At 40.4% G+C, this 21,573-nt stretch overlaps 7 protein-coding genes across 8 annotated transcripts in view; 4 read left to right on the top strand and 3 right to left on the bottom strand.

Moving 5' to 3' along the window:
* Window positions 1–2,427, bottom strand: part of LOC104813307 — a 2,829-nt gene extending 402 nt beyond the window's left edge. The window contains 10 exon segments of the mRNA XM_019202355.1: window positions 5–275; window positions 277–309; window positions 498–569; window positions 571–600; window positions 694–803; window positions 1,017–1,200; window positions 1,369–1,462; window positions 1,655–1,672; window positions 1,674–1,849; window positions 2,182–2,427. Of these exon segments, the coding sequence (XP_019057900.1) occupies window positions 5–275; window positions 277–309; window positions 498–569; window positions 571–600; window positions 694–803; window positions 1,017–1,200; window positions 1,369–1,462; window positions 1,655–1,672; window positions 1,674–1,822 (961 nt within the window). The 5' untranslated portion in view covers window positions 1,823–1,849; window positions 2,182–2,427.
* Window positions 2,428–2,758: 331 nt separating this feature from the next.
* Window positions 2,759–5,505, top strand: LOC104812417 (magnesium transporter MRS2-1). The gene is made up of 6 exons (XM_010539551.2): window positions 2,759–3,178; window positions 3,289–3,466; window positions 3,756–4,323; window positions 4,430–4,891; window positions 5,003–5,050; window positions 5,208–5,505. The coding sequence occupies exons 3-6, from the start codon at window positions 3,775–3,777 to the stop codon at window positions 5,436–5,438; spliced, it is 1,290 nt and encodes a 429-aa protein (XP_010537853.1). The 5' UTR covers window positions 2,759–3,178; window positions 3,289–3,466; window positions 3,756–3,774; the 3' UTR covers window positions 5,439–5,505.
* Window positions 5,506–5,653: 148 nt separating this feature from the next.
* LOC104812415 lies at window positions 5,654–6,952 on the bottom strand. The gene is given in 3 exon segments (XM_019202421.1): window positions 5,654–5,959; window positions 6,692–6,769; window positions 6,772–6,952. Coding segments are annotated over 3 exon segments (246 nt in total). The 5' UTR covers window positions 6,848–6,952; the 3' UTR covers window positions 5,654–5,867.
* A 153-nt stretch (window positions 6,953–7,105) lies between these two features.
* LOC104812413 (pentatricopeptide repeat-containing protein At1g80880, mitochondrial) lies at window positions 7,106–10,630 on the top strand. Its single transcript, XM_010539549.2, has 4 exons — window positions 7,106–7,798; window positions 8,013–9,293; window positions 9,528–9,666; window positions 10,542–10,630. The coding sequence occupies exons 1-2, from the start codon at window positions 7,197–7,199 to the stop codon at window positions 9,055–9,057; spliced, it is 1,647 nt and encodes a 548-aa protein (XP_010537851.1). The 5' UTR covers window positions 7,106–7,196; the 3' UTR covers window positions 9,058–9,293; window positions 9,528–9,666; window positions 10,542–10,630.
* On the top strand, window positions 10,561–12,164 carry LOC104812414 (lamin-like protein). Its single transcript, XM_010539550.1, has 2 exons — window positions 10,561–10,839; window positions 11,603–12,164. The coding sequence occupies exons 1-2, from the start codon at window positions 10,656–10,658 to the stop codon at window positions 11,932–11,934; spliced, it is 516 nt and encodes a 171-aa protein (XP_010537852.1). The 5' UTR covers window positions 10,561–10,655; the 3' UTR covers window positions 11,935–12,164.
* Window positions 12,165–12,748: 584 nt separating this feature from the next.
* Window positions 12,749–15,262, bottom strand: LOC104812412 (putative receptor-like protein kinase At1g80870). Its single transcript, XM_010539548.2, is given in 3 exon segments — window positions 12,749–12,950; window positions 12,992–14,789; window positions 14,792–15,262. Coding segments are annotated over 3 exon segments (2,091 nt in total). The 5' UTR covers window positions 15,048–15,262; the 3' UTR covers window positions 12,749–12,913.
* A 3,105-nt stretch (window positions 15,263–18,367) lies between these two features.
* Window positions 18,368–21,564, top strand: LOC104812411 (putative cyclic nucleotide-gated ion channel 8). 2 transcript variants are annotated; one of them, XM_010539547.2, is made up of 8 exons: window positions 18,372–18,447; window positions 18,635–18,722; window positions 18,802–19,378; window positions 19,444–19,656; window positions 19,769–20,082; window positions 20,184–20,295; window positions 20,387–20,623; window positions 20,711–21,564. In XM_010539547.2, exons 2-8 carry the CDS (start codon window positions 18,676–18,678, stop codon window positions 21,473–21,475), a joined length of 2,265 nt encoding a protein of 754 aa, XP_010537849.1. In that variant the 5' UTR covers window positions 18,372–18,447; window positions 18,635–18,675; the 3' UTR covers window positions 21,476–21,564. The 2 variants fall into 2 exon arrangements, with proteins under 2 accessions (XP_010537848.1, XP_010537849.1); XM_010539546.2 differs by having other exon boundaries at window positions 18,368–18,722.
* The last annotated feature ends 9 nt before the right edge of the window (window positions 21,565–21,573 follow it).

The raw sequence follows: 21,573 nt of genomic DNA, 5'->3' as shown, positions 1-21,573 counted from the left end.
TACCCTCTTTCTTGAGTTCTGTGGAGATATATTGTCGGGGTGGTGCCATGATCTGGTGAACCGACAGCCTCCTTACCCCAAATCTCGGTTACAAGAAAACCGTCCTTCCCTTTCGACCACTTACCGTTCTGCAATGGCCTAATAACATGATGCGTGCTATCACCATTTCCAGAAGGCATTGTACCAGTTGAACAAGATTGAGATGAACCAGGCCCTTTTCGTAGGTACGACCAAGAACTCGAACCAGAGGATAACACACGTGCGGTAAGCCCCATAAACAGAAAATGTAAATAAGTTGGCCGTGTCATCCTGAAAAGAACATACCATTCAGAGTAAAGATTCTTATCGTACATCAACGGATTGTTCGGCATGTCACTTGCGTTTGTGTCCAGTTACCGATTTGTATCGAGCAAGAATTCGGTGACAGATATAAAGGGTCTATATTCTCGTCGGTGGAAAATCATTTGGAATAACGGGAATAACGAGAAAAGACATACAGCTGAGAGAGTTGTGGAGACCGGTAGGTCTTGGAATAAGATCACAGAGTGGCATGTCATAGTTCCAGGCTCCAGCACATGATTCTAGCATTCCGACAAGAGACTGCACATGCGAAAGTACGAGTCAATATACTAGAAGATGAAAATTTTGAACCATTGGTAAGCACATAATCTGCTGGAGAATGAGAAAAAAAACCTGAACTTCAAGTGCTGCTTCCCTTCTTAGAGTGAGCATCTGAACAGTTCCATATTCATTTAAGGATTCACGAAACGACGGTAACTGAAGTTTCTTCCCGACAAAAAGATCTGTCTCAAAGAGAAAACCATTACATCAGATATTAAACAGATAGCAGCAACTCGAGCATTACACAGTTTTGCGCAAATCCAATTCGAGGAATTTGACACAGCAACCGCTTTTGATATGCTGAAAATTGGTAACGTGAAGTGCATTGAAGCACGACCAGAACAGAACGCATACGGGAGCAGACATATATGCTCGATTTGGGAGGTACGACTTACCATTCAAATAGTCCATAATGAACGAATACAAGTGTGACCGCGTAAGCCCTCCAGTTGGTTCTTTTTCAAGTAATGCTCTAACTGAGCCGTGAAACATCAAGAAGAGGGAATGCACTTCCTTAAGCACATTCCTTAATGCATCAAATCTCCATATGGCTTCCATCTCCTTATTTTTCTCCACCACCTGCCAGTGTTTAGGTCAGATTCTGTACATTGGCATGCATTACACAAAAAAAAGTGAAACGCATATTGCGCAAAGAACAATTCCTCTAAGATCGCATTAGCTATACAACATCATTTAAACGACGAGCGCTTCAAGCAATATAAGAGATCACACTCGTTGATGCCTTACCATCACCATCCATATATCAGGCTCTGCCTCATAGTAAACATGTGAATGCTTCTTAGCTTCTATTACCTCACAAGCTGCCTCTGGGGAGAAAAGTCTGCACAAAATTTACACTACGCCTCAAATACAAGGAAATCACAGACAACCCAAACAACTGAACAGAAACAGAATGTCTTTTTTCAAAGTCGCACAGTCAAGACTTATAACCAGATCGTTGTATCCATCCAACACTTGAATTGCTGACCATCAAGCAGAGAACATTAAACAGAAACCCGGTTGGCAAGATGACCTTGTAAAGGTAATGACATTCGCTTAGGCCGATAACCGATAGCTGAGTTGAGAAGGCTAAATCTGCGGGGTAAAAGAACAAGATCTTGTCTAACTCATGCTCTTCAGCCTGGCCTCTCCTCTCAAGTCGAAGGCTTTCACTGGGAGAGCTCACGGACACCATCCCCATCTTTTCTATGAGCTCAAAAAACACACCCTAACACACAAAAAAGACAGTCTTCATAACTCAAGCAATATTAGAAGAACTTGATCAATTCTGCAATCCTTAAAAATATCTACTTTTAAATTCACGAACAAAATTGGATTTTTGGGGCACATTCTAATTCATTTTTAGCTTACAAACCATGAGAATCATTCCCCGTACAGTCAGAATTCAACGTGTAAACCTATATCTCGAGAACAAAGATTACAACTTTAGGGCTCAGAACATCGCGAGACAAACTAAATCGTCTCGCATGATCATCTGTAGAATCGCGTAACCCACGAGCATCAATCACAAAACCCACGAAAAGTCGGAAAATTTATTACCTCGAGGCCGATTCCTCGAGCTAAATCGAAGAAGCTATCGACTTTCGCTGATTGAAGTAATCATATATCAGAACAAAAAACCTAAATGCAAAAGCGAACTTCAAATCATTCCGACCTCAGATTAAGCAACCCTTCGCGGAATTAGAGCGAGGGAAAGACCAATCGAAGTAAATATTTTGATCAACAGACAATTTCTGAGAATCTAGGGGAGAAGAATGGACGGGTAACTAACAAACTAGCGCGCACTAACCAGATCGAACAATTAACCGAGTCGGGTTCAAGAGAGATTCGGGTCAAGACCTGAAACGGGTCGGATCAGACGGATCTCTTAGTTCTGCATTTCCTTGCTTACATCATCTCATTTCCACGGATTCCCGTGCTGACTGTGTCCTACACACGTTTGCCTCCAAATATTTGTTCATTAGATTCCAAAAGTTAAGATTTTTTATTATTATTTTCTCACGCTATAAATGCAAAATCAATATAATGTAAATTTTCTTTTTGTTTATTACGCCGGATGATACAACTGCTTAACCATAACACTTTCAAAGAGAAAAAAAAGAACAAACCTTTGAAAATAGTGTCGGACGGAAGTTATTGTCCTAATTGAAGGCATGTTTTTTTTTTCATCTCAAAGCCATGAGTAGAAATTAAGATTAGTGGTTAGAAAAACGGTTAATTTGATTTTGAGTATTGCAACCAAAGCAAAATTAGTTACGGATCGGTTTGAATTTCCTCCACGAGGGCACCTCGAATTCACCGGCAACCAAAAAGCTTTGCGTGTTCTTCGTGCCCTTCTTTTTTTTTTTTGGTTAAATTCTTCGTGCCCTTCTTCTTCTTCTTCTTCTTCTTCTTCAGTTCGTTCAGAAATACTTCGGCGATTCCGAGCCGACCATTTTGAGTCTTGCTCTTGGGTATCTTCATCGGCTTGATTCTCTCTCGCGCCTCCTCGGGATTCAGTACAGTTCCAGTGCTGAAACATGTCAACGTCTCAGAGGTGAATTCTGCTTTGGAATTTCAGAAATTCACGATTTTTCCGGGGCTTTCGCCTTCGTTTTGATCCTTCTAATTCTGGGTTTTTTTTTTTTTTTTTGTCATCATCTGCAGTTGTCCGATTCGGTGTGTGATGGGTATTACAGGGTCTGCAATCCCGAAATGACCACGGAAATTCCGACTCTGATCCGCTTTTGATCCTCGCGTCGTGTTTCTGTACGATTGTTCTTGTCTATTCTCCTTCTCATTTCCTAAATTGTCGGCAGTCTCCGATTTATGATCGGTTTCTGAGGTTAGTACGCAGTTTTCTGATAAATTTTTTTTGTCTGGATGCATGACGAACCCTGAGATCGTTCTTGATTTCCTCTGTGATATATTGTTATCTAACCGTAGATTCAAATTTCAAAGTTATCTGATTTAAGTTCGAATCTCTAGAAATACTGTAGATACGTGTAATGTCTCCAGAAACTATTTGCAGAAGTTATTCAAAGAAGCTTCTCATTGTGAATTTGATTCTCTTAATTATCCTGCAAGTGATCAAAAGGATATATACTCACCCGTCTGTCTAATCTGGATTTCAGTGTCTCGAAACTGGCAGTAATGTCCGAACTGAAAGAGCGGCTGCTTCCTCCAAGACCAGCTTCTGCGACGAACCTTAAGGATTCAGTGTCAAGGCCTTCTGCTTCTGGAAGACAACCTCTGAAAGGAGTTGATGTTTCGGGTCTCAAGAAACGAGGTCAAGGGCTTCGGTCATGGATTCGTGTCGATACTTTGGGCGACACCCAAGTCATTGAGGTTGACAAGTTCACAATGATGCGTCGGTGTGACTTGCCGGCTCGTGATTTAAGGCTCCTCGATCCTCTGTTTGTGTATCCGTCAACAATCTTGGGCAGAGAGAAGGCTATTGTCGTGAACCTAGAGCAGATCCGTTGTATTATTACAGCAGATGAGGTTCTGCTGTTGAATTCCCTCGACAATTATGTGTTCCGGTACGTGGTTGAATTGCAGCAGAGACTGAAGACCAGTTCTGTTGGCGAGGTTTGGCAGCAGGACAACGATTTTGGGAATTCATCCCCTGATTATTTACCTTTCGAGTTTAGGGCTCTTGAGGTTGCTCTAGAAGCTGCTTGTACGTTCCTCGATTCCCAGGTCGGTAATGTTAACTCAAAACTATATAACTAAGAGGGCTTCTATTTTGGTGATTTTCTTAGAGAAATGTATCGGTAACTCGAATGAATTTTGTGAATTTCTAAAGGCTTCTGAGTTGGAGATTGAGGCATACCCGTTATTAGACGAGCTCACATCGAAGATCAGTACCTTAAACTTGGAACGTGTACGCAGACTGAAAAGCAGACTTGTAGCATTGACGAGAAGAGTTCAGAAGGTGCGGGATGAAATTGAGCAGCTAATGGATGATGACGGGGATATGGCGGAAATGTATCTAACCGAGAAGAAGAAAAGGATGGAAGGGTCTTTCGATGTTGATCAGTCATCACTCGGTAACCGATCAAATGATTGTCTATCTGTCTATGCACCAGTTTCTCCCGTCTCTTCTCCTCCTGGTTCTCAGAGACTCGAGAAAAGCTTGAGCATTGCCAGAAGCCGCCATGACAGTGCGAGGAGCTCAGAAGGTGCAACTGAGAATATAGAGGAGCTAGAAATGTTGCTTGAAGCCTATTTTGTTGTCATTGATAGCACACTAAACAAGCTGACGTCGGTATATATAAACTCCATTTCTAACTCTTAGTTCATTCATGAAGTTTACTTCATCATCTTTTCTACTCTTCTGAAGCAGTTAACTCATCTTTGTTGATTTGTGACATTTCAGTTAAAGGAATACATTGACGATACCGAGGATTTTATCAACATTCAACTGGTATATCCTTCTCTCTTCTCTTCGGTTTAATCTTACCGAAGATCTTGTAGCAAAAGACTGCAGCTTTGATATCATACCTTATAGTTTCTCATCGAGATTGGACATAAACTGGATTTCGGGTCTTTCTGTTTCGAGTTGAATATCGTCGGATTTGCAGGATAATGTCCGGAATCAGCTGATCCAATTCGAGCTGCTGCTGACCACTGCAACCTTCGTAGTAGCCATTTTCGGGGTTGTGGCTGGAGTCTTTGGGATGAACTTCGAGATAGATTTCTTTCAACAGAGAGATGCATTCAAATGGGTTCTGATAATTACTGGATCATGCGGCATGGTTATATTTTTGGCATTCATCTGGTTCTTTAAGTATAGAAGACTAATGCCCCTATGAAGATGTTGATGCTCACAAACAAGATGATTTCTGATATTCTTTTGGGTATATGCCTATTTATTGTTCATTTCCATCATCATAGATGAAACATTTGTTTGTTCTGAGCAAAGAGAAGAATTATTTGACATATTGGGGGCAGCTCTTCAGTCTCTAGCTAAAACGTGGCAACTCTGGTAACAGGAATACACATCTATTCTTGCATATACATCAGGAAAAAAAGGAAGAAAAATGTGATCAGATCTTCTTGTTTATTTGACATATATGCTGGAATCTCAACAAATTACAGGAAGATTCATGGGATGGGAAACAAAAAAACATCTGGGCCACTGCCTGCCTCGGACTATGTCAGAGTCCTATGAACATAGAGAAAACGCTGTAGAATCATTCTCAATCAGTTTGTGACTAGATTCTGCAAAAAGGGTCTGCATTCTACTGGTCAGATGATGAACCAGAGGACAGCCGAGCTTTCCGTGCTTTATCGGCTTTTTCCAAGTAATCCTGGTGAGACTGATGCTTTGAGCCTGCAGCATAACCAAGTTAGATAAACCCTTTACAAGCACATTGAATTACATTCTCCTCATATTCATGCAAAAGCAAAACATGTACAATGAGAATGAGATTTTGAAGGCAAACAGATGTACAGAACACTGGGGAAGTATCTGTCTAATGTTTCATGAGAAGGGTAATATTATAAAGACTAATACATACACACACACACAAACGCACATAAGAATTGAAAAGTCTTAACAGCTTGTAATTAAGGAAATCAGTAATCTCGGTTTTACCGTCCGTACACTCTCCCCTTATTCAATCTTTGCCATGCAAGAAGATGGGAATCACTAGTTCTAAAGCTTGTTATCGCTAGAACTTGCAGAGACTAATCTCTCAACAGGGATCAAAAGGCTAGGAAGTTGTGACTGATGCTTTTAGCTCTGACATATCCAATCAGATTCCAGTTCATTCAGCTCATCCATTAACTGACAAACAAGCCCTGTCTCCCACTTAGCGACAGATTCGAAGCCAGAAGTTGGGTTTTGTCGGTATGTTCTAACCCTAGCACCGTTTCGATAACTGAAACATAGATCAATCCTAACCCACTTTCCTTCTGATCATCTCCACCAAATAAAAAAACGGAAATCCATAAAGATCTTGACTTTGCCACTTCACCAAACAGGAATTCATCCCCAGATCGAACCACCAGTAAGAAACACTACACAATCTGAGAAAAAAACCAGAAGATTCGAAAAACCCACCTCGATTCATCAGATACCAAGGGACTCCGAAGACGACGGTGATATTCCCGATCCCAGCCATGACATGCTTCTTGTCTATAGAAAATGCTCCATCTTCGTCCTATATCCTCCTCCGTCGATATTAGCAGCTCGATTACTCTTCGCCTCGTTTCCCATCTTGATCTCGGATACTTTCCTTCAATTTCCCAGAGTCGGAAATCAGATTGCTTAGATTTTCGTCTGGGTTTATCAGGAAACAAGAAACTCCATGAAAGGACGAGGATTTAGAGAATTCTATCAGTTCTATATGGGCCTTGCAGAAGCCCATTTTAAACATTAATAGCCCAAAACTCATATTTTCTATTATTACAAATTATCCCCAAATTTATCTTTATTTACGTTATGAGTGCCGATTCGCATTCAAATGTGCCCAAAACTTTCCTGGAGTTCACTTTTCGGCCCCGTTGTCGGCCTAACTAAGAACATTTTCCCGTTAGGAACTGTCGTCGTCTACTTCCGTTGAACAATGGCTGCGATTCTCACCATCGCGAGGAGGATTGCAAGAATGCAACAGTTTCGTTTTGCTCGAAATCCATTTCTACAATCTGCGATCGCTAATTCTTTCTCGCGGTCATCATCGTCGAATCTCTCTTCTTTCTCTTCAGCATTTCATCGAACAGGTTCAGTACGTTCTCGACTATGCACACATTTCCTTCGTCGTATTTCGTTAAAGCGCTTGTCCACTCAAATCAATGCGCAAGTATTTGACTTTCCCTCTTCGGAGACCCAAAATTTGATTCCACCGGATCAGCGTATGATTGATTTGATCAGACGGGTGGCTCTGTTGGACTCGGAGGCGCATGCCATGGCTTCTCTCGAAGATTCATCCTTTCATCTGAATCACGATTCGTTGTATTCTTTGATATGGGAATTTAGAGACGAATGGAGGCTTGCCTTTTTGGCGTTCAAATGGGGCGAGAGATGCGGCCGCGGTGATAAAAAATCTTGCGAGTTGATGGTTTGGGTTTTGGGTAATCATCAAAAGTTCAATATCGCCTGGTGTTTGATCCGAGACATGTTCCATGGTTCAACAGATACGAGAAATGCCATGTTTTTGATGATGGACAGGTCGTATTTCACATTCTTTCAGATTTTCTGTTAACTTTGACATGATGTAGGTTTGAGATTGTCCTGTATAGTAAGGTCACTAGTTCAACTTTCAGATAACTCAAGCTAATGGAGATTGATTTGATTCACGATTTTCGTTCTCTGTTCATAATATTCGTCATGTGATGAAATGATAGTACTAAGTATTGAGTTATTTGACTTTTTTTTTATGTAGATATGCTGCTGCTAATGATACTAGCCAAGCTATTCGGACTTTCGATGTCATGGATAAATTCAGACACACCCCTGACGAAGAGGCTTTTCGAGGATTATTGTATGCCTTATGTAGACATGGCCACATAGAAGAGGCTGAGCAATTCATGCTTGCAAATAAAAAGCTCTTTCCAGTGGATGTGGAAGGATTCAACATTGTTCTTAACGGTTGGTGTAACATTTGGGTTGATGTGACTGAAGCAAAGAGGATTTGGCGGGAGATGGGGAATTACTGTATCGAACCTAACAAGGATTCCTATGGACACATGATCTCGTGCTACTCTAAAGTCGGGAATCTCTTCGAATCTCTCAGGCTTTACGATGAAATGAAGAAACGCGGGTGGTCACCTGACGTTGAGGTTTACAACTCTCTGGCCTATGTGTTGACCCGTGAGAATTGCTTTGATGAAGCTCTGAAGCTTGTGGAGAAAATGAAAGAGTCGGGACTAAAACCGAATTCAGTAACTTACAACTCGATGATACGCCCTCTATGCGAGGCTAAAAAGTTGGAGGAAGCAAGGAATGTGTTGGCCACCATGATCAACGAGAACCTAAGTCTGACAATCGATACATTTCATTCATTCTTGGAGATTGTAGATTATGATCGAACTCTGGAGGTATTAAATGAAATGAAGATTGCTGGTTTAGGTCCCAAAGGAGACACCTTTCTCCTCATTCTGAGAAATTTGTTCAAGGAGAAGCAACCAGAGAACGTCTTGAACATTTGGGCTGAAATGGCTCGTTTTGACATTGTAGCCGATCCCACTCTTTACTTGGCAATGGTTCAGGGTCTTGTGACATGTGGTTGGCTTGCAGAAGCCAGAGAGATTTATTCAGAAATGAAATCAAAGGGGCTTTCAGGGGATCCTAAACTCGAGAAACTTCTTCAGAAACCAGTACGAGGAAATGTCAATGGGAGAAAGAAGAACGTGAGAGGGTTCGGAGCGAGTAAAATGAAAGGTCTTCAAAAACAGAGTTCTAGGGAAAGCTATAAACGACAAAATTGATCAAGATACGTAAAAGAATTAGATGTGGATTTGACCAGAGATCGTAATCAAAAGATCACTTAGATTATTTTCAGCTCAATTTGGGCATAATCCTGAGAATTGTGATACAATGTGTCTGCACGAGACCAAGAGACAATTGCTCCTTCATGCTGCAGTTTGCTACAGGAAGCTTTCCTGCCGATCTATCAATGGCATTTGCTTTGTATTTTCGCGCTAATTCGGCATTCAGTTGCAGGGTAATCCCTTCATCCATTTACCAGATTTGTGATCACTAAGAGATTTCGGCACAAACATTTGCTTAACTTTTTGTCTTTGAAGTATGATCGAACCTGGGAGCTTTTGGAATTACAAGGGCTAAACTTAGTTTATCCACGAAAACGTTGTTGCTTATCATTTGTATAAAAGCTCTAAATCAAAGATTACGTTTCCTCTGCATTATGAAGCATAATCTTTTTCCTTTTCCTTTACAGGCCAGAACTTCTTTTTCCTTTGCACATTGCCAAGGAGAATACTTCAGCGACCTATTGAACAAATGACACGCCTTTCATGCAACCCGAGCATCGATGTGTTGTGCTGCAAATAATTGCAGATCCAACAAGAATCGAAAATGTAAGTTTCTTCAAAATCCTATCCACAAGATATCTATTGATATGTTCTCGGTTTTTCTTTTCTTGCTTCTAAGGAGAAGACCTTTGGCTGACAGAAAATTGCAAAAAAAATCTATCTTGAAACTATCCTTTTATGGACATACATTCAATTAGGACGAAAGGGAATTTCATATCAACTAGAATTCAGTTCTTGTACTCTGTCTGCGCCATACAAATTCGAATTTGAAACTTCAAGTAACTTTAATCATAAATATCTTTTAGATTTACAACCTTTGAGTACAGATTGGATTATTATATTCCTCTTATGTCCCCCAAGAAATAAAGGGCCCGGGTTCAGTCTCTCTTCCATCTTACAACTTACAAGGAGTTTATTTTATGTATCAAAGTAGTAATGCATGATTCTGTTTTTTTTTTTCTGCTGCGTTATTATGTTTTAATTCATGAAATGGGGGACAAAATCTAGGCTGGATAGAGAGCATATCTTCTTTTAACAAGGGCCAGTAGAGGGGCAAAGGGGGACAACTTCCTTGATATTTTTTGCTGCTGCGTTAGACCCTCACCATCACATGCTTTAAACCAAGCACGCGCAGACATAATATGTCTTGTAATGATATTTTATTGTATATTTATATCACTTATACCTCACAAAAGTCAATTCCTTTTTTAAAAATTTTGAATCTTTACATGGAAATTGGATTGTTGGCATTAATAATAACAGCAATCGATTGTTCTCAGCATGTTAGTATCAATTCAAAGTTCGTTAGACCAGAAATTGGAATCCGAAAACAGAAAACACTCATTTATGACGCTCTTCGCATTATTTTATTTGTTTTTGTTCTCTCTTTTGTGTGATGGCCCTTCTTATCCGTTGTCCAGCTACCCAATAAAGCTAAGTAGAAGGAAGTAGAAGCTTTTGACTATTTCAAGAGTGCTACAGACTCTGGTCAAGATCCAAGAAAAGCTGGTTTCAAAACCCGCTCCGAACTCAAAATGTGGAGCTCTTCTGAAAAATTCTTCAGCTTTCTGGTCTTGGTCTCCGCCATCGCCGCCGGCACGGTGTTCTCTCCGGCTGCCGCAACCGACCACATTGTTGGTGCCAACAAGGGATGGAATCCCGGCATGAACTACACTTCCTGGGTTAACAACCAGACCTTCTATGTCGGCGACCTTATCTGTACGTCCTCTCTCTCTCTCTCTCCCCCCCCCGGCCCTGTGTGTGTGTGTGGTTATGTTTATGGGTGGCTTTTGATTAGGTTGGATCTGTTTGAGGCACTTTTCCTGCATCGGGTTTAGTGTTAAAGAAAAGACGTGTTCTTCGACCAGTGAGGTTTGACCTCGGTGGATCTAAAGTTTTAACCTTTGTTCAAAAAGTAGACACCAAATGGGAGTATCATAGTGGGTGAAAAAGGTGTATGACATTTTCTTGGAGGTCTAGGGTTTAAACCCCCCATTCCGCGATTGCCTCCATTGATATGTCTGCAGTTTAGGGTTTGAGCTATTGTACAAGCGTGGGGATTTTACGGGTTCACACAATTATGGAAAAGAAAAGTACGTTCTTTAAGACTTTAACCAGTGAGCTTAAGCTTTTGACTGTCTTGCTAGAGATCTTTAGATTGAACTCTCTGTCTTGATATTATGTTCTTGAACCAATGGGATTCTATGTAGCCGTGGAATTTGAATGGAACCATCTTTCCGATCGAAGTCATCGACACCATTATCTTTTTACGATTCTGGTATTAGTCTCGATTTTTGGGTTCATATTCGGTGCTTTTGAATAAAATCCATAAATCTTGGAGAAACAATCTGTTACGGAGCTATTTTCTGGCGGTTTCTTCTGCTGATACATTTCAAGATCCTCTCTCCAGATGACACTGGCACAGAAAACTAGTCTGGTTCTGATACATACACACACAAATGATTTCTGTTGTGGATGGCAGCCTTCAGGTACAAGAAGTTCCAGTACAATGTGTTTGAGGTGAACAAGACAGGGTACGACAACTGCACGACCGATGGAGCAGTAGGCAACTGGAGCAGCGGCAAAGACTTCATACCTCTCAACGAGGCAAAGCGGTATTACTTCATCGGAGGCAATGGTCAGTGCTTCAACGGCATGAAAGTAACGGTTCTCGTTCACCCTCTTCCTCCTCCACCCTCGAGCTCCGTTTCAGCCAACCAGACTTCTTCCACTGTCTCTCTTCCTAAGCAATCCTTCAGGGCCTTAGTTGTTGTGTCATTTGTTTCTGTTTTTTTCAGATTCGGTCTGATCTAAATCACTTTTGGGAGTCGTTTTCTCATCTGGGTTTTGTTTCTTCACCATTTGGATTAAGGCTTGGATCAAACGGTTCATGCCATCAGGGTTTTTATGAGTGAAATGAGTGATTCGTCATTTAGATTCAAAGGTTGTTTTGCATTGATGTTGTAATGGGCACTAGACTTTTTGTCTGTTTCAGACACAGACACAGACACTGACTGGGAATTTATTTGTTTGCCTCCTTGATAGATTTCGTCTCCATTTAATGCCAAAGGAACATCCGGCAGGGCATTGACTCAGTTTATAATGCATTTATTTCCATTCCTTCCCTTGAAAACCAATATTTCTTTATTTTAGGTTTCATTTAGTTTTGACCTAATTATTTTTTATTTGGCTTATTTAATTTTTATATTTCACCTAAAATTTAGTATATGTAACACATCATGATTTTTTTTCAACTAATTAAAAGCTATTGATTTTGTTTTTTTTCCTCCTAATCTTTAGACATTTTTTTCATTATTGTCGAAATAATAGCAAGTGTGCGTTTTCCTTTAGCTTTAGACTTAAAGAGTGCCTTTGTGGTTACGTTAATTCCGCAAACTCCGGGACGCGATTTTACGCGTTTCCAAGTTGCGTTCTGAATCGCAAATCCAGGCGTATCAAACGCCAATATGATCTCAACAGACCTTTCGAGACAAGGACAAAGGGCACAAACGAGATCGAATGATGTTAGAATTATACAAATATATAATTTCTTTTTTTGTTAATTTTCCATATCTCTATAATTTCAAAACACTTTTTATATAAATTGATTCGTTTAATGGTTATGCGATTAATGAAAATAAGACAGAATTCAAATATACTCACCAGATACATTCTCGACTAATTAAGAGATCTTCTCTGCTAAATTACATTCACTCGATCAAAAGCCACAAAAAAAAAAAAAAAGAATCTGAAACCATTTTACAACAGAACAAGAAAAAAAAATGAAAACTTCCTACTCGGCATTGTTCTTAAGTCTCCGGTTGGATCTGCTGCCGTAAAACTTGGCGGGGGGGGGAGGGGGTTGGATCGCCTGCCGTAAAACTTGGCGGGCGGCGATGGCGAAAATTCGAAGGCAGCCATCGACGAAAACTCGGTTTCCCCTTTCAAGATCCTAACGATTTCAGCAATGTCAGGCCTTAGCTCGGGCGATTTCTGCAGGCAAGCCAGAGCCAAGTTTATGCACAGACCCGCCTGTTCTTTGCTGTACTCGTCGTTCAATTTCTCGTCCACGAGCTCAAGAACGTTCCCCGACTGAGCCAAATGCCTGCACCAGCTCACCAAGTTCGCTTTCTCGAGCTTCATAGGCGATGCAAGAACGTGTAATGGCCTTCTGCCCGATATTATCACCAGAATCAGAACTCCGAAACTGTAGATATCGCCTTTCTCCATCAAGTATCCGCATCCAATCCCGATCTCTGGAGCGATGTAACAGAGTGTTCCTCTCATGCTCGTTGTGCTGCTGAGTTCTCGGCTGAACAAATCTCCGCTCCACATTTCGCTGCCTCCCATTGATCTGTTTCTGCTCTTTCTTCTCCATCCCCTTCTGAAACTGAACTCTCCCTCGGCCTCTCGGTCATGGATGCTGCTTTCTCTGAGTGTTTTCCTTTTTCGGAAACAGAAATGTGGAACCTTTAGCCGATTCTTGAACTTCATTCTGAACATCCTCGTCTTTTCGCTGTTCAGATGTTCCTCCTTCCACCATTCTTGCATCTTCCTATGCTTCTTCTTCTTCTTCTTCAATTTCCGGCTCTTCTCCGCCCTCTCATCGATCTCTTCCTTTGCGAACTCCTCCTCCAGAGTGTCGAACCTCGATTCGTTTAGTCCAGACTCGTTCCGATCTTCGAGTTTATCGGTCGTTCTATTCGAATTCCCCAGCTCGGGCTTCTCAGCAGTGATCTTGTTGGGTTCATCTTCCCAGTCAGGATTCGTCGCGTAAATCTGGCTTCCGATCCATTCCCTCACGTAATCTTTACTACACAGTTCGCCACTCCCGTCTTGCTTCCACCACCAATCTCTCCCCCACTGCTTCGATCCCTTTCCCAGATCAAGAACAGAGTTAGGGCTCAAATTCAAGCCCTTGCAATGCTCTCCAGCATCAAACTCATCATCCACGTCGTTCGAAACCTCCTTCCCTTTCGTCTCGATCCCATCTCTGCTCTCGCCCTCCATCGCCAGATTAGCATTGAAACCCATCGAATTCAGATTCAGTGCCCTAATGTTGTAACTCGTTCTGCTGTTCTTCGAAGAAGAAGATGCTTGTAAAGCGAGAGCGAAATCTACCTCGTGTGTCGGTGTCCCGATTGCTGTCCGAGGAGTGCTCTCTCCACCGAATGCTCCCAGATTCCCAGAAAGCTCTTGGCTTTTCCCCAAATCCTGACTGAACAAATCGACGCCATAGTCTCCTTCGATCTTAACCCTCGACAGACCGAAATCTGAAATCTTTGCCCTAAATTCAGAATCCAGAAGAACATTGCTCGGCTTTATATCTCCATGAATCACAGGTGGGTCACACCCAAAATGCATAAATTCCAAAGCTTTGGCCACATCGAGGATGATACTGAATCTCCTCTCCCAGTTCAAGCCCGAGTTTCCATTCTCACTGAATAGCAGCTCTTGCAGGCTCTTGTTGGGCATGTACTCGTAGACCAAGAACCTGTGACTCTTCTCTACACAGTAACCCAAAAGGGTAACCAGAAATGGCGATCTTAACCCCCCGAGAATCTGTAACTCGTTCTGGAACTCAGTTTCTGTCTGAAGAGAGTGGCTGGGGGGGCTCTTGACAGCGAAAAGCTTGCCGTCTCCTGCAATGCCTCTGAAGACAGTGCCCGGGCGTTCGAGTCGTCGAAATCGTTGGTCGCGATCTTGAGCTCCTTGTGAGTGAACCTTTGGAGCTTCAATGGAGCGGCAACGTCGAAAGGGATGGTTCTTGAGCGGTTGAGAAGAGAAATCCAGAGATGGTAGATGAAGTAGAGGATTGCGAAGAAGATGACCAGAGAGGACGAGATCGTGAGGATCAAGAAGACGAGTCTTGTTCTGTTGGTTAAGTTTGGTCGGATTGGATTTGGAGGCATAGGCCTTGAAGGCATGATTTTCAGCCTTTCTCTCTCTCTCTCTCTCGTGTGTCTTCTTCTTTGATGTGTCTTAATGTATCGAGCTCATGCTCTGGTCTTGTAATGGCGGATCTCTGTTTGTTCTCTGGTTTGCCCTCTCTGCTCCTCGTCGGAATGTTCACAAAAAAAGCTGTTAATGAGTTTCTGCTCTCTTTTTTTTCTCCTTTTATTGGAATGTGACGATTTCTCCTTTATATTTTTTTTCTTTGGGTAAATAAATATGTTCATGTTTCGTATCGGTATGGATTTTACAAGATTGAATTATATGATTGGATATTTAGTTATTGCATTGATTTGAAAAAAGAAGATAAGAGTGATAATGTTGTTTAGCTTTAATGATGATGTTAATTGCTTTCAGTAGTGGATTATAGTGAGGTTGTGATTAGACTTTTTCCTTAACGTATGATTTTATATATATATATATATATATATAATTGTTTAGGCATGTTTTCTTGCAGTTGGATCTTGGAATTGAATTAAAAATGTTATTTTAGTATTAGTTTTGGTTTCTAAGTATCGCATAACTAAGAAAGCAACTAAAATTATATATATAAAAACGAAAGTCGCACAAAAACCTGTCTATTCTTTAAAGGAAAACTATATTAAAATAATAACCACAATGTACATTAAGTGATAACCATGGTCATTATTTTTAATTCCGATTATACAAAGTTGACTAAATAGCAATAAATAATACAAAATCATAATTTATTTTATTTGAAATTCATTTTGTATAATTTTCTTTAAACCTAAGTACGAAGTAAATATAATAATTAGCGAAAAAAAAAACAAATATTAAATGAACATTTTGTTTTAATACAAATCGATTTTTTTTTTTAAAAAAAAAAGAGACTAATATGAATCAAAACGAAACTTCGATATAAAATCGAATAAAAATATCTTTTAATGAAAAAATTAAAACCTAAAAAGACCTAGTTTTATATTTGGATAACTTTCGATATTTTTGGACGGGATCTAACGACGTCTATGTTACAAAACAGCATATAACTCGTGTTTAACTTTGGCCACAAAATCGAAGCTCTTCTTCTTGGAATTCAAAAGGGCTTTAGTTGATGATGCAAATATACAAATAGGTATAACAATCTTTTGGGAGAAGAGAATGAAATACAAATTTTTCTATCATTAATTAGAAACTAATGACGTAAATTGAGGTTAATTAAGGAGTGGGCGAGGTGTCCAATGTGCTTTGACTGCTTTGGGACTTCTGCTTTTAAATTTCTTTTCGGTGGCAACGTAATATCGCGCGTATACCCAATTACACTAATTACCCTAGTCATGGTCATTAGGTGTTTTTATCGTTTATAACGAATACTATTATCTTAGTATTAAAAAAAACGATATACCCTCTCCTTTTCAAATTAGTTGAAGTTTAAAGTTATTTTTTCTGTTTTAAAATGATTGTCATTTTAAATTTTTTAGACAAATTTTTTTAAAATAAAATCAATTTTTTCTTTAATAAAATTACCAAATTCCAATAGCAATATATATAGATCACATCATTTTCTATATATTAAATAAGGATATATGTCACTTTTTTCAATTTTTTTAAAATTTGTATAAAAATTAAAACGTCAATTTCTATTATATATTCTCTCCGTTGGAATATAATTGTCCTTTTAGATTTTTTCACAGTTTTTAAAAAAAAATAAAAAAAAAGTAATATACACCCTTATTAAATCATAGTTACATTAATACTCTATTGAAGTTTTATATATTTAATTAAAGATAACATTGGAAGTTTTTATTAAAAATCACCTAAAAAATCTAAAATGATAACTATTTAGAAATAAAAAATAATCTACATTTATATTGGGAGTATTTTTTTTATGGCTATTAATGAAAAAAAACATCGTCCTGGGATTAAAAAACGGATAAGAAAAATCAGTGGCTGAGAACCATACAACTTATTAGGAAATGGAGAAATGTCGACAACCTTATAATGCAAAGTATTCTATATTACGACGAATTTAAGATTAGTGAAAGAACCAAACAAAGGAACCACCGGGGGGGTTGTCACTTTCTCATTTCTGATATATGGTGATTGTCTTGTTGTGGGGTTGTGGACCAACTTCATGTGCACTAAGTTTGAAAAATTTTGTCATTGAAAAACAGAGAGAGGGAGAGAGAGAGAGGGAGAGAGAGAGAGAGAGAGAGAGAGAGAGAGAGAGAGAGAGAGAGAGGAGTTCATGTGGAAGTGGTCAATCAGATCATGCCCACTGTCTTGTTCTTTTCCCCTTAATGTTCAATCTCGCCCATTATGTCTTTTTGAAATGGTTCCACGATGTCATGATTGCCCATCATTATCCACCATTTGACACTTTTGCTCTTCTTCTTTAGTTAATAAAACCCACTATCCCATTCACCAAATCATCAATTATTTGGGTTTACGACATGTTGTCCACACATATACACACACACACAAAATCATTCAATAGCCAAATATCTAAGTTGCAATAACGTCACTAGCTAGGTTTCATGGCAAAACTTCACGGGTATGTAATTAAATTGCATGTAATATACACATAAATATATATATATATATGATGATTAGGGTTTTCTTTTTTCGATATGATTAGGCCTCTTTCGTCATATATAAAGGTTTCCTTTAATCGTAATTATTTTTCCTTTTTTCACCGTTAAAAAAAATAACTAGTGTTTAAAAGAAGGTGCATGTGTACAGTCGAAAATGGTCCAATTTGTCTCGTTGTTGAGAGTCCTATTCAAACGTAAATGATGCCCTCTCCCCCCAACTTTATTTATTTATCATTATTCCCCATTTTTTTACTTTCGCATGCAACGAGGAATTCCCACGTATTGCTGTTTTGCACTCCATTATATATATATATATATATATATATATATATATATGCACTTCGAAAACAGTATAGGTGTGCGATTGAATCAAAACGAGACCACTCAATATTGTTTTCACATTCTACTTTTGGACCATATGTGTTTTATACATTTGGGTTCCTCGTAGTTTGATGTGTATTTTATCCATGAAGTCCTTCTACGTACGTTGCACTTGCATATATATATATATATATACTGTTTCTCGAATTTCACACGATTTTGTTAAGAAGCGGTCGACAGTCTAAATTTATCACATTTCTAAATTTAGAATTGTGTAAAATCTAATTTTAGCTTTGATATTAGACGTACTAAGCTTTTGACACATTCCTAACAACAAGTCCGATGTTTGCGGGTAAATTTTTCTAGCTGACGTGAAATTAATTTGGATCTATGGAGTTTAGTTTTTGGCAATCGTGATGAAAATAACGGCCATAACGGTCGAATTCACGAACATCATCGTTTTCTTTTCTCTACCCCTAACTTCCTCCGGCAGCTAGGCAACGTACGTAACGCATGTTTTTTCTCTTCTCTCCCCCTTTCTTGTTCCCCAAGCTTTTCAAAACCCTAGATTCTTGTCATCGGATTTCCTTTGATGATTTTCCTAAATGGGTTTCTCTATTTTCTCATGTTTATCACGTGAGTGATCGAAATCTTGTACAGAATCTTCTTTTTTCTGATGTATTTTTTAGGTTAAGTTCGTATCTATGTCTATGTGATCGGCTGTCCGAAAATGTACAAGTCCCAATACATAGGAGGCCAAAGAGAGAAATTCGTAAGGTAATGGAATCGATTCGCATTCACGCTCTTATCATTTCTCCCCCTGTAACAAAAAATACTTTCCATGAAAACGTTTCAGATTAGATGATATAGATTCGAGGTTATCAATGTCTTCCACCGGGAATGGAATGAAGAGTTGGTGTTTCGGTTTCGACTTCACGGCTCGAGGGAAGAAGAACACGTCCAGATCGTTCAGGGAAGGCGTGAAAATCGGTTCAGAAGGATTACGAACGATCGGAAAATCGTTCACGTCCGGCGTCACGAGAGCTGTTTTCCCGGAAGATCTCCACGTTTCCGAGAAAAAAATCTTCGACCCTCAGGACAAAACACTTCTCTTATGGAACAGGATGTTCGTCATCTCCTGCATTGTCGCTGTTTCTGTCGATCCATTGTTCTTTTACCTCCCCATCGTCGATAATTCCGCCAGCTGCATCGGGATCGACACGAAACTCGCTGTCACGACCACGACTCTACGGACGGTCATCGACGTTTTCTACCTCATCCGTATGGCTCTGCAGTTTCGTACAGCTTATATCGCCCCGTCTTCCCGCGTGTTCGGACGAGGAGAGCTCGTCATCGACCCCGCCAAGATCGCAGAACGATACCTGAGCCGTTATTTCCTCGTGGATTTCCTCGCTGTCGTTCCTTTACCGCAGGTAAGAACGTCATCTCGATGCCACAAAACGTCGATTTTTGCCACTGATTCTCTCGCTTTCTGCAGATGGCGGTATGGAAATTTCTTCACCAGTCGAAGGGGACGGAGGTTTTACCAACAAAACAGGCGTTATTACACATCGTCATCATTCAGTACATTCCGAGATTCGTTCGGTTCATCCCATTGACATCAGAACTCAAGAAATCCGCAGGAGCTTTCGCAGAAGGCGCTTGGGCTGGTGCCGCATATTATCTCCTCTGGTACATCCTTGCAAGCCACGTAAGTGTTCCGAATCTGATCCTAAACACTGTTCCTTACGATCTTATCTTAGAACGATTCCTTGTTCGTGTCTTAACGGATTCAGTATCCGTTCTTGTCTGAAATTCTGTAGATAACTGGAGCATTCTGGTACATGTTGTCAGTAGAACGGAATGATGCTTGTTGGAGATTTGCGTGTAAAGTTCAACCAGACCCTCGGCTATGTATTCAGCTTCTGTACTGCGGAAACAAACTCATGACTGTTCCCGATCCCGACTGGATCGGATCGGTCCCCGAGCTTCTCAAGAGCAATTGTTCCGCGAAAGGCGATGATTCGCAGTTCAATTACGGAATATACAGTCAGGCCGTTTCTTCTGGGATTGTATCGCCAATGACGTTTTTCTCCAAGTTCTGCTACTGTCTATGGTGGGGTCTGCAAAATCTTAGGTAAAACCCATATGTAAATCTGCAGTTTTTTTCCTTGATAAGGGTAAATGCGGATGAATATCGGTTATCGTATTTCGATATATGTTTGTTTTCTTGCGTAGTACGCTAGGTCAAGGGCTGCAGACGAGCACGTATCCTGGAGAAGTTTTGTTCTCGATCGCCATTGCTATAGCTGGACTCCTCCTCTTTGCTCTTCTCATCGGTAATATGCAGGTTCGTTAACACAATTTCCTCGATCTCTCTTCATTCTCGACGTGAAAATGACAGGTTATCTGACAAAAGAGGATTTCTTCCGAGATTTCAGACATATCTCCAGTCGCTTACTGTCCGACTCGAAGAAATGAGGATCAAAAGACGAGACTCGGAGCAGTGGATGCACCACCGTTCGCTCCCGCAGAACCTAAGGCAACGAGTAAGGCGGTATGATCAGTACAAATGGTTAGAAACAAGAGGGGTCGACGAAGAAAACATAGTACAGAGTCTACCAAAGGATCTCAGAAGAGACATCAAACGACATCTCTGTCTGAATTTAGTACGAAGGGTACGTTTTCGAGAACTCCCGGACCTTGTATACATAAAAGATACATCGAATAAAGCAAAAAAAAAACTCGGAAACCATGATTTTCAGGTCCCTCTTTTCGCGAATATGGACGAAAGATTACTAGACGCAATCTGCGAGAGGCTGAAACCGAGTTTATACACAGAGAGTACATACATAGTTCGGGAAGGAGATCCGGTCAACGAAATGCTCTTCATAATCAGAGGAAGGTTAGAGAGCGTGACGACGGACGGCGGAAGGAGCGGGTTTTTCAACAGAGGGTTACTGAAAGAAGGCGACTTTTGCGGCGAAGAGCTTCTGACATGGGCCCTCGACCCTAAGGCGGCTGCGAACCTGCCTTCCTCGACGAGAACGGTAAAGGCTCTGACTGAAGTGGAAGCTTTCGCTCTGGAAGCCGAAGAACTGAAATTCGTGGCCAGTCAGTTCAGGCGGCTCCACAGTCGGCAGGTTCAACACACGTTCAGGTTCTACTCTCAGCAGTTCAGGACATGGGCCGCTTGCTTCATCCAAGCGGCTTGGCGTCGGCATTTAAGAAGGAAAAACGCCGAACTGAGGCGGATGGAAGAGGATGAAGAAGAAGAAGAAGAAGAAGGTGATGAAGGAATCGAGTATGAAGAGTTAGATGAGTATGATGATGATGATAATAGGCGAGTGATTTCGAGGGCTGATAGTTCGGTCGGAACGTCTTCTAGGTTACGTTCTACGATATTCGCTTCGAGATTCGCTGCTAATGCGTTGAAAGGGCATAGATTGAGGAGTTTTGAGAGCTCGAGGAGCTTGATGAAGTTGCAGAAACCTCCTGAGCCTGATTTTGATGCTCCCGAAAACGAGTAATCGTCCGAAAACGTTTTTTTTACTTAGCTTTTTTTCCTTCTGTATAAGCTAAACTGCGAGTTTAACATAGGATACATACATACATATATATAACTATA

This window comes from Tarenaya hassleriana, unplaced genomic scaffold (genome assembly GCF_000463585.1).
Source record: "Tarenaya hassleriana unplaced genomic scaffold, ASM46358v1 Cleome2, whole genome shotgun sequence".
In the NCBI taxonomy this organism is placed as follows: Eukaryota; Viridiplantae; Streptophyta; class Magnoliopsida; order Brassicales; family Cleomaceae; genus Tarenaya; species Tarenaya hassleriana.
This window is presented reverse-complemented; position numbering and strand designations above follow the sequence as displayed.

Bases quoted from the DNA above. Each gene is read 5' to 3' on its own strand.
- LOC104812411 (XM_010539546.2), top strand. From the start codon at position 18,676: ATGTACAAGTCCCAATACATAGGAGGCCAAAGAGAGAAATTCGTAAG. The intron at 18,723-18,801 runs GTAATGGAATCG...AAAACGTTTCAG, and splicing joins CAAAGAGAGAAATTCGTAAG to ATTAGATGATATAGATTCGA. The intron at 20,083-20,183 runs GTAAAACCCATA...TTTCTTGCGTAG, and splicing joins TGGGGTCTGCAAAATCTTAG to TACGCTAGGTCAAGGGCTGC.
- LOC104812414 (XM_010539550.1), top strand. From the start codon at position 10,656: ATGTGGAGCTCTTCTGAAAAATTCTTCAGCTTTCTGGTCTTGGTCTCC. The intron at 10,840-11,602 runs GTACGTCCTCTC...TGTGGATGGCAG, and splicing joins CTATGTCGGCGACCTTATCT to CCTTCAGGTACAAGAAGTTC.
- LOC104812413 (XM_010539549.2), top strand. From the start codon at position 7,197: ATGGCTGCGATTCTCACCATCGCGAGGAGGATTGCAAGAATGCAACAG. The intron at 7,799-8,012 runs GTCGTATTTCAC...TTTTTTATGTAG, and splicing joins ATGTTTTTGATGATGGACAG to ATATGCTGCTGCTAATGATA.
- LOC104812417 (XM_010539551.2), top strand. From the start codon at position 3,775: ATGTCCGAACTGAAAGAGCGGCTGCTTCCTCCAAGACCAGCTTCTGCG. The intron at 4,892-5,002 runs GTATATATAAAC...GTGACATTTCAG, and splicing joins CACTAAACAAGCTGACGTCG to TTAAAGGAATACATTGACGA. The intron at 5,051-5,207 runs GTATATCCTTCT...TCGGATTTGCAG, and splicing joins ATTTTATCAACATTCAACTG to GATAATGTCCGGAATCAGCT.